This window comes from Gossypium raimondii, chromosome 5 (genome assembly GCF_025698545.1).
Source record: "Gossypium raimondii isolate GPD5lz chromosome 5, ASM2569854v1, whole genome shotgun sequence".
Lineage (NCBI taxonomy): Eukaryota > Viridiplantae > Streptophyta > Magnoliopsida > Malvales > Malvaceae > Gossypium > Gossypium raimondii.
In genome coordinates, this window is record NC_068569.1 from 53,091,198 (window position 1) to 53,102,206 (window position 11,009).

General features: G+C 33.3%; 1 protein-coding gene across 1 annotated transcript; it reads right to left on the reverse strand.

Annotated features, from left to right (window-relative positions):
- Positions 1–1,142: 1,142 nt before the first annotated feature.
- Positions 1,143–2,652, reverse strand: LOC105767307 (probable disease resistance protein At1g52660). The gene is made up of 2 exons (XM_012586807.2): positions 2,573–2,652; positions 1,143–1,842 (listed from the first exon to the last, which is right to left on the reverse strand). Exons 1-2 carry the CDS (start codon positions 2,650–2,652, stop codon positions 1,143–1,145), a joined length of 780 nt encoding a protein of 259 aa, XP_012442261.2.
- Positions 2,653–11,009: the final 8,357 nt, after the last annotated feature.

An 11,009-nucleotide genomic window follows, 5' to 3' on the forward strand; every position in this document is an offset into this window, starting at 1 on the left:
TGGGAAAAGGTGGCAGATGGAGCCAATGTTGATGTTGTTACTAACCAAATTCCTTCATATTTGATAATAAGGACACTCAACTTTGGCAGAAATTGAAGATCCAACACCTCGAGGCTCTGAAATGGATGAGAGGAAGGAGAGGCAAAAGAGGTCAAGGAAACAACACACTCTATCCCTTCACAAAACCAAATCCTACAAATCCTCAAGTCAATCGCATTTTTGAAGGAAGAATCATCATCATCAACAAAGCTTCTCAAACAGTGGCATTCTACAATATTCAACTCTTGAATATCAATTGGGAGCATAATTAACTCACATTCACAAATGTCAACTTCTCCAATTGATACTCTTTTATCTCCTCTAGAATGCAAATTATATGAGCCCACCTATAAATGGCACTTGATGAGATCTTTCTTACTTTGCTGCATTGAGGAGATGAACTTATTGAATTCATTAATGTCTTCGAAACGTCCTTTAAAGCATTCCAACTTCTTCAACGGTTCCATCTCCTCTGCTTTTAGACTTACTTTTTTATTCTTCACATCAAAACTCAAGTGCTGAAGGTAAACGAGTTTTGGTAAAAGTCTAGCGGGTATCTCCTTCAGAGCGGACACTTTAAGATCAAGATATCTTAGATTTATCAGCATATCCATGCCTTCAGGGACTTCCTCAATTTCAGTCCGAAAAAGATCAACTTCTTCAATTCTTGAAGCATTGAAAGACATGGCACTCGATTAGTAAGGCCCTATCGATTTCAAAATCTTCAGGATATAATGCACAATACAAGAAGCAATCTTTTACTTTCCCATCTTTCAAGTGATCGAAACTAAATTTCAAGCGCTCGATTACCTCAGCTTCCACTCCTTCCACTTTCCCTATTCTCTCTTTCAATTCTTTGAGTGCATTTTTCCAAATATGAGGGTTATCTTCTCCTTTCATGGTACCAGCTACCACAACAATTGTAAGAGGTAAACCCGCACATTCCTTGACAACAAGTTTCAAAGTTGGCATTATAGTTGGACTTTGAACTATGTTAGGTCCAACTTTATTCAAGAACAGTATCAATGCCTCTTCTTCTGAAAGAGTCTTCACTTCTATCACCTTACATCCCATATACTTACAGATATGCTCGGAACAGGTTGTCAACACCAACTTGCAGCCATTGCTGCAACTCGAATTAGAACATGCTTTCCTGCTTTCTTCAGTATTTCTGACAAGATTGCTGCTCGTCTGAGCTCGTCTTCTTCTTTGTCTAAACATTCCTTTGACTCCAACGCACTTGCAATATTATCTTGTATCTTCATTACATTGAACTCCTTTGATATGGTAACCCAGATTACCCTTTCAAATCTTTGTTGTTTCAAAAGATCATTATGGATGTGCTTCATGATAGTGGTTTTACCTACACCGCCCATTCCCCAAACCCCAATCTTGCTCACCTTTTCCTGCATCAAACATTCCCAAATCTCTTTTCTGACAGCTTCCTCTCCAACTAGTTCTGATGTTGGTAGTGGCAACTCACCACTTGGACCATCCATGGCAAGAGCTTCGGAGGCATTAGGAGCTTTATCAAGAAATTCCTTCATTTCTTGAGTCTTTTCATCAACCAGCTTCCCGTTGCAAGCACGACAGTGGTATCTCCCATTACTGACTTTGTTTTCAACAACTTGTGCTTCCCTAATCATCTCTTTCACATCTTTCAACCAATTTTCAACTCCCTTCTTTGGAATCTTCCCTAGAGAACGAAGAAGCTCTGCTTTCAATTGCAGCTCTATATCTTCCATTTTGCAATTCAATTCATCTCCGGCCCTCTTGAAGTTTCTCACATAATCATTCAGCTTTCTGTGATATTGCAAGTATTTACAAACAGGAGTTCCGAGACAATTTGCAATGCAAAACAACAGGCTCTACGTAGTAGCAGATAATGAAAATCTGTGAATGTATTGGATTTTTGATGAACTATTGATATGTCAGTGTAAGCATGAATGCAAGTTTCAAGCCACGGCGTTTATTAGATGGAGCTATGGATGGGTGGCAGACAGAAACATGATGAAATTCTGGTCACCACTGTATATCCAGAATTAACCTCTCAAACTATATAACATGCTAGATTCAAGTGTGCAAGAGTTCATTACAGAATATTAAGAGCTAAAATGTTCAACAGTTTGAGATTTCAACTTTATATTGCCTCTGGATAGCTCCTTTTGTATTAATTTCTATCTATAGTAGATTATGTCTGCTGATCATCCTACCTTAAAATCTAAAACTGTTGATAATCACTAGAGGAAATCATTGCCTTATTACCTGACTTAGTGGCTGAAAGGTCTTGAGGTTAGAACTGAAAACGAAGCAGTGAAGTTCACTTCCTTGACAATCTTACAAAGCTAGCTGCTATAAGAGTAACAGAATCAAAAACAATCATTGCATAGTCATGAAATAAGCAAAGAAAAGCATGTCATGAACTAAGCAAATAAAAGAAAATTACCTTGACTGGATGCTTGAAAATTTGTGATAGACCTTGGAGATCAAGAGAAATTAAAAACAATGAAGAAGAAAATTATGAGGCACTCACTTCTGTGTTGGGTTCCGCAAAGGCAGCATTATTAGTAAGGAATCCCATCTTTTTTCTACTTTCCCTTTTCTGTCTGCCATTATAGTTGGCATTTTCGGTACAGTCTAATAATAAAACCTTTGATATAATAACAATTTTAATTGGTATAATAACAATTTTAGCCCTCAATTTTTATATTTTTCAGTTAATTTGATCTTGATAATATATAAAATGGTAAAAATTGAAATTATTTTAAAATTTTAGAACATTATAAAATTAAAAATTAAATAAAAGTAGATAAAATTTCAAAATTAAATAAAGTGAGAAAATGAAGGATTATTGTTTTAAACCCTCCAAATTTCTATTATATTTATCGAAATATCCAATACCTATTCTTTAAAAAATATAGAAAAAAACATTAAGTAAAATTATTTGTTCTTTATTTTTACCTCTTCCGATTCTTGACATAGCTTTGACATTATAAGAAAAGATAAAATTTTGAGTATAATTTAGTTTTACAATTTGGGTTTTGAAAGAAAAAGTGAATGAAATTTTGAATTTAATTTGAAAAGAAAAATTGTGATATATTTTGTATTCTTTTGACTAAAAAAATGGCATCAAGGTCAATTTTATAATTAGTTCAAGATGTTCTTCAAGGTCATAAAACTCAACTTGATAATACTATTAATTTACTTTTGAGAAACATCCAAGAAATATATAATAATGTTACTTAATCACTATTAATTATTATTAGCTAAAAAGCATGATTTAAGTTTGTTTAAAGATTTATTTGGTAACTATGTCATTTTTATTAAGGTGGGACGGTGGTGGATATGTTTAATGTAATTTTTATCTTAAGTTAAAGGTTATAATAATTAAAACAATAGAAAAACAAAAAGAAAACTTAGTCATCACCTTCCCCATTTTTATCCTTAAACCAAAAAATCATAGCCAACCATGGAGATTTCTGCCAAGTGAAAAATCTCTTGCATGTAAGTATATTTATACCCGTTTTCATTATTTTTATGTTTTTAACATCGATATAGCTTAATTTAGCTAACCCGAGAATTATTTTGCAAAATTGTTAAAGGTTTTGAAAGTTATCATTTATGATTTGTGATGATTCTTGAAGTTAAATGATAGATTAATAAGTTTGGTTGTTAAATAGGACTATTTTTGTAAAATGAAATTGGTTAGTTTTAAGTTTAGGGACTAAAATAATAAAATAACAAATTTTACATGAGATTCTTGTGAAATTTCAATAATTATAGGCTATAAATATATAGGAGAGAATTTGACTAGCTTGATTTTGGTTTAATTGTGATAAATGTGTAACTTTCGATTTTAAGGACTAAATTGAATAAGAGGTAAAAGCTTAGGGTAAAAATGTAAAATGTCATTAAAGGGTCAAATATATGAATTTAAATATTTTAAGGTATTCAACTGGTTAATTGAGCCAAATTATTATATATAGATCAAGAAACGGATCAACTGGTCGATAACCACGGGAAAGGAAAAGTTATCGAGTAGTCCTTATTGTGGTGTTGGTAGCTACTTTATTTAGGTAAGTTCGTATTAGATTTTTTATGCTTATTTATGGTTTGAATTCTAATCATATATGTGTATATGTATGTGTGTATTGTAACACCCCAAACTCGTATCTGTCGCCAGAACAAGATTTAGGAGCATTACCAGAATTTACATTTCATATTCAGATATTTCGTATTATTTAACAATCGTGTCAGAAATTTATTATAAATTAACCATATCGTCCCTTCTATGGGCCATCGAGGCCCAAATCATACATTAGAAATGAGTCGAGACTGAATAGGGAACTCAGAGAATTTTTCACAAAATTTCAAAGTTTTTCTTAGGTTCAAGGGCCACACGCCCGTGTGGTCAGGCCGTGTGACATGCCATGTCTCAAACCGTGTGGCATATGAGGTAGGGCACACGTCTGTGTCCCTAACCCGTGTAACTCTCTAACTTGCAACTTAATTAAGTGCAGGGGTCACACTCCAAGTTACATGCCCGTATGCCAGGCCGTGTGATCAATTTCAAGTGCTCTGTTTTAAAATTTTAAGATGCAAGGGACACACAGCTAGAACACATGCCCATGTACTAGCCGTGTGTGACACACGGCTGAGACACGCGCCCGTGTCTTTATCCGTGTGGACAAAATAAGGTCATTTTCAAGTCTTACTTCTCACTCATTTGATCATTCACCTACACAAACATTTTAACACATCCAAAGGTCAATCCAAAAAATTTAAAAACATGCAAAACTCAAGTCTCATACTTACCATATCACTTCATAATCCATGTTTGTGAATTTATCTATTTGACCACATTTACTTAATATCATACTAATATTCATAAACCAAATTAAGCATTTATCCCAAACATGAAATTAAATCATATGTTAATATGTCAAAACACATTCATCACAAGCCATTCCAATGGCTATTTACAACCAAAATATTTGTATGCCAACTTTGGCTAACTAAACCTATACATGCCATTATATCCAAAAATAATGTCATAAATATATTCAAGTGAACCGATGGATAGTGTGAGTGATCTCCGCCAAGCTTCCAACCCAACGAGCTTTCGAGTACTATAAAAAAAGAAAATGAAACAAAGTAAGCACTTAGTGCTTAGTAAGTTTGTATAATGGGAAGTAAACTTACCATTCATTTTTACACTAAATAAACATACTCATGCATTCCAAACAACTTGGCCATAGCCTAAGCACATAATCTCATCAAATATGTTAGTTAACCATTTCATGTAAATATCAATACTAAAGATGAGTTCATCAAATACCAAAATCCATGCATTTCATGTCTTTTTCAGATATTGATTTCATTTTGATTTTCACTTGTCTTCATGTCAGAATTTCACCTATTGAATCATTTGAAATCTCGATGCATACGAGGGTAGTACACATAAAGTGTACAAATTAGAAATCCGTCAATTCATGTTTGGGAGTACTCATTAGAGCACTTAAACAAAAAGCTCTCTCTCAAGCTCTATAATGGAAAGCTCATTGAGCCATGTAACGGGAAGCTTATTCGGGCTTAATAACAGAAAGCTCACAAAGAGCCTATATTAGGTAGCTCCGAAGAGCACTTTAACAGAGAGCACTGAATAGCCATATAACAGGAAGCTCAAGCGAGCACTAACGGGAAGCTCCGAATAGCACTTTAACAGGAGGTTCACAAAGAACTTATAAAAAGAACGCCCATAAGAGCGTGGGTGTGTCTACAACATATGCAGAACACAACCAGTCGGGATGCTCAGAATAGCATTTAACGAGAAGGTCGCAAGAATACTATAATGGGAAGCTTGAGTGGGCTCGTAACAGGATGCTCTTTTGAGCTACGGTACATCCGCAACATATCCAGGAACATTACCATTTCGGGAAACAAAACCCTGTATCCAATCGAGTTTCATTCATTTTATCAAGACTTATTCATTTATCAGGAATTATTGAATATGAGGTAAATTATATACACATACATGACATTTATACAATTTACATATTCAACATTCAAATTTAAGCATATAAATATACACAATTTAGTTACACGAACTTACCTCGACAAGTGTTCGTGAATTGATGTCTACTAATCCGTCACTTTTCTTTACCTCGATCTAGCTCCGTATTTGATCTATCCAGATCTATATGAGTAAATTTAACATCAATTTAATATAATTTACATTCAATTCTATCCAAGCCACATCTTAGGCAAAATTACTATTTTGCCCCTATACTTTTACTAAATGACGATTTCATCTCTAGACTCGGAAAATAAAATTCATGTAATTTATTCCTTATTCCAAGCCTAAATACTTTCACATATATCAATATCTGCCCATAAATTCCAAAAAATTTAAAAATTTCACATAAATTTAACAACTTTACAAATTAATCCCTAAAACATGATTTCATCCAAAATTCCTTAATAAAATACCTTTAAATACCCATCAACATCTCAATTTCATCATCTAATAACTAAAATCATATGAAATTATCAATGGTATCTTCCAAAACTTTCAAAAAATCAAAAACTAATGAAATAGTAAGTTAGACCTAGTTGTAAAAGTCCAAAATATATAAAAATTTCAAGGAAAGAGCAAGAATTAAACTTACATGAAGCTAAAATATAAAAATCCAGATTAAACCCTCTTTAATGGTTGTATTTGAGCTAAAAATGATGATGAATTTGTCTAGAATTTTCAATTTCCCATTTATTTCTCTTTAATTTGGCAAATTTTACAATTTTTCCCTTATTTCACATAAAATCCTTGATTTTTTTCATGCTATGCCGCCTCAGCCATTCATATGGGTCTATTTTCCCTTTTAGTCTTCTTTTATTTACTATTTAGACTATTTAATCACTTTAGCAAGTTTTGCCCCCTTTTTCAATTTACTCCTTTTTAATTAATTGACTACCAAAACGTTAAAATTTCCTAACGAAACTTTAATACTACCTTATTGACACTCTGTAAATATTTATAAAAATATTTACAACTCGGTTTGTAACACTGAGGTCTCAATACCTCTTTTTCTAAATCAATTAATCTAATACATCCTTATAACCACAAACTTACTAATTCAAAAATCTTTTAAAAACCTCATTTGGCTTGTAAATATTAAATAATAAACTTTATGAGCTCATTTACCAGATTTGGTGGTCTCGAACCACTGTTTCAAACATCATTGAAAATCGAGCTATTACATGTATAGGAAGCATGGTTAATTGAGGTAAGTTTGAAAGTGGAAATGATGGTTTGAATTGTAACGTATGGTAATTGTACGTGTTTGAGTTGAATCATGTTATTCTATGGAATGTATGTGATCAAATTGGTTATGGTATAATGTTTTAAACATGAAAGATTATGGAATACAAGTTAAAGCCCGTGTGAGCTTATTGAATGATTAGGATACAAATGACATGTCATTGGGGTGTTTCAAGCACTAGGTCCCGGTGATTACAATATTAGGAACTATGTACCGGTGTTACAGTTTCCAAGCACTCTGTGTCGGTGATATATTTCCAAGTTCCAAGTACTGGTGGTGGATACCACACCGGTGACTGGAATCTAGCATTTGTTGCATATTCTTATCAGCCTGTGTGAGCAACACCGCGTAATGGTCAGCTTGTGTCAATATTATTTCCCCGCATATCCAAAATTAAGTTACTATAGTTCTCTGGGCAAAACAGTTAATGAAATGTTTAGAAATGGAATTCATGGCATAAACGATTATGTACTTATTGGTTGTGAATTGACATGTGAAACATGTATTTTATGGATCTTACTATGTTATATGTACATGTCTAACCATTTTGTACGTTAGGAAATGTGAAACAAGGCATGGAATTCTAATTATATGTTAAATTCAAATAGTATGCTTAAAATGAAAGATATGTGTTGTTTAATTTCTACAAACTTACTAAGTTTTAAGTAAGCTTACCTCGTTTCATTTTTCTTTCTTGTAGATTGTTGGATTCGAGTTGTCAATTGAATCGTTTCTGGAAATCACATTATTCATAAACTCTTTTGGTAGCTATTTATTTATTTTGACTCAGTTATAAGTTACATGTAAATAGGGTTGTGTCATATATGTTTAAGAGTCTTTTTTGTTATGTTTTGTGCCATTTGGGATATGAATTATGTATTTGGATGTAAGATGTAAAGATTACTTGGTTATTTTAGTGGCTTAAGTTGGTAATAATCTATTTGGTATCTATTATGTTACTTTAGTTATGAAATGTTTCTTATGTTTTGGTTAGTTGGTGAATTTTGGTTGATGAATATAGTTATGAGAAAATGAAGTATATTTTATGGTTGAATGAGCATGAAATGTTAAGTTGTTTATGCTTGAATGGTTAATATTTTATGTATGAATTGTGGTGTTAATAATGGCATATTGGTTAAGCACTTAGGTTATATGTTATATGATGTATTTAAGCAGGTTTTTTTATGCATTTGAATAGATTAAATAGTTGGTGTATTGCATGGCTTGTAGTATAAGTGAACTAGGGTGAGATTAATGCTTAATTTAGAAGACATTTTCGACACACACAGTCTGTGACACAACCTAACACACAGTCGTGTGTCATACACAGTTGCAGGGCATGACCAAATAACCTATCGAATTTAGGTGCAGGTTGGTTCATAGGGCATCAATTTGTTATACAACTTGATGACACAATAGTGTGACCCAAAATTACACGACATTAATTTGTTACACGGTTAGGCAACACGACCAGGTCATAGGACCACATGATCTCATTCTTGTCACGTGGTTTGACCACACGACCGTGTGACCCCTATTTACACTTTTTACCTATCTTCTTATAAAAGTTTCATATAAGTCTTGATTTATTTCTGAGTTATTTTAATAGCTTCATAAGCTCGATTAAAGTTTAGTTTCGATTAAATATCAATGAATAATTGTATTTATAATGTAATATGGAATGGTTGATTATTTCTGCCAAACTATTGAATAATATTGATGTTTAATAATTATAATATCTTATAGTTTGAGTTAGGTGATCGAACCGAGTATATTTTATTAAATCAATCTTACAATCATTTCCAATTAATACGATGCAATGTTTCCTTTTACCAGTTATTTTATGTCATGAGTTGGAAAGCATTATTAGTAAATTTCGATGGAGACACTCTAAATCAAAGAAGGTATTGAAATCGATGCGTAAGTCGAAATTGCAAGCAGGGCTTTAGGGATCTAGCAAAGTTTAATATAACCCTTTTAGAAAAATAGAGGTGGATATTGATTGCAAATACAGACTGTTTGTTTGCACTAGTTATGCAAGCTAAGTACTATCCAAATGGAGAGTTTATGAGTGCTGAGTTAGAATCCCACCCTTCTTATATCTGTAGGAGTATTTGGAGTGCTGCAAGGAATGGGGTAGAGAGTTGGCAACGACAGGAGGATTAACATTTGGAATGATGCTTGGTTACCAGGACCTGAAAAAGGTAGAGTAACAGTTAAGAATATAGACATAAATTACTCAATGGTGGCTGATCTTATAGATGCTGAGGTCGCTACTTGGAAAGTGGAAGTTGTGAGTAATATGTTTGATGACGAACAAGTGAGCAGAATTTTGAGCATCCTGGTCGCTGAGGTCGACTAGAGGGATGAGCTAGAGTGGAAGGGTGATAACACAGGAGTAAACTCTGTTAAAAACGGATACAAATGGTTAATAGCAGAGGGCTCGGGGATGGCAGTTGGGGAGGGGGTACAACGTGATATGTTGTTACAAAATTTTTACAAGAAAATATGGAATCTCAGCATTGCAAGCAAAATTAAAATTACAATATGGAAAATAGCTAACAAGTATATCCCTACATTTGACAATTTACAAAAGAGGAAGTTGGTGGTGTCTAACTGCTGCCCTTCTTGTCGTTTGGTGGAGGAGTCAGTGAGCCACGTGTTCAGAGATTGTACCTTTAATAAAAGAGATCAAGGAGGTTTGTGGAATTTACTTTTAGATTTGCACCTAGATCGGCGAATCGGGCGGCACATGCGATGGAGGAAGAAGGTAGGGAGTTGTCGTTGCCCACCTATTGGATTGAAGAGGCGTGGGTGAGGGTAGAGGAAGAAGCTGAAGGGGATAGAAGAGCTTACTGTGCTTAAACTAATTGTGTTGGAGAAAGGGTTATTATGGGGACATCGAAGGTCGAGAGTTACAAGGGTTCATCGTTTCTTTAATGGGAACAATCTGAAGGAAGCAGGACGATGGACTGATTTGTTTTGATAACTGATGAATGGTTTTCATGGAGATGGTGGCTACTGGTTAGGGAATAGAATCGTTTCATTTTCATTTGATTTTTCTGTTTTTGTTTTGGTTTACGCTGCTCTGTTGTGTTTTTTCTTTGGTTCTGGTTTTACTCACTAATTAGGGGCAGCCACCATCCGTTTTATCCACTAGAAAAGAGCCAACTGTTGTACATGCAAATGGTACTTTTATTGAGAAATGGAAACCCTCACAGTTTCTGTCGATTAAATTATTAAAAATTTTCTTAAAACAATTATTATTAGAAAATTCTTTTATTAAATTTAAAAAATTATAAATTTCTGACACAGTTTTAATATGACATGTAATAAAGTCTTTGTTATCTTCTTTGTTCCAAATATATGAATAAGCCAATGCGCAACTTTAATCATTAAATATTAAATTTTTTAACTAATGTGAGTACGACACCTTTGCAAAATTAACCTGTATAGCTTATATCGCCTCAGGTTATCTAATAAATGATAAATATCAATTAAAATAAAATATTTCAACAAATTTGCACATTAATCCCTCCTTAAAATTTTCATGTATTTAAATGGAAAATGTAGCAATAAATGGCAAACTAATCTAGCATTTATGAATTTTAACGTTATCTCGATCATTTATTAGAATATAAATAACTCATT

Coding starts and splice junctions, on each gene's coding strand:
- LOC105767307 (XM_012586807.2), bottom strand. CDS start 2,652: ATGGCAGACAGAAAAGGGAAAGTAGAAAAAAGATGGGATTCCTTACTA. Junction 1,843..2,572: donor TTGCGGAACCCAACACAGAA/GTGAGTGCCTCA, acceptor GCAATATCACAG/AAAGCTGAATGATTATGTGA.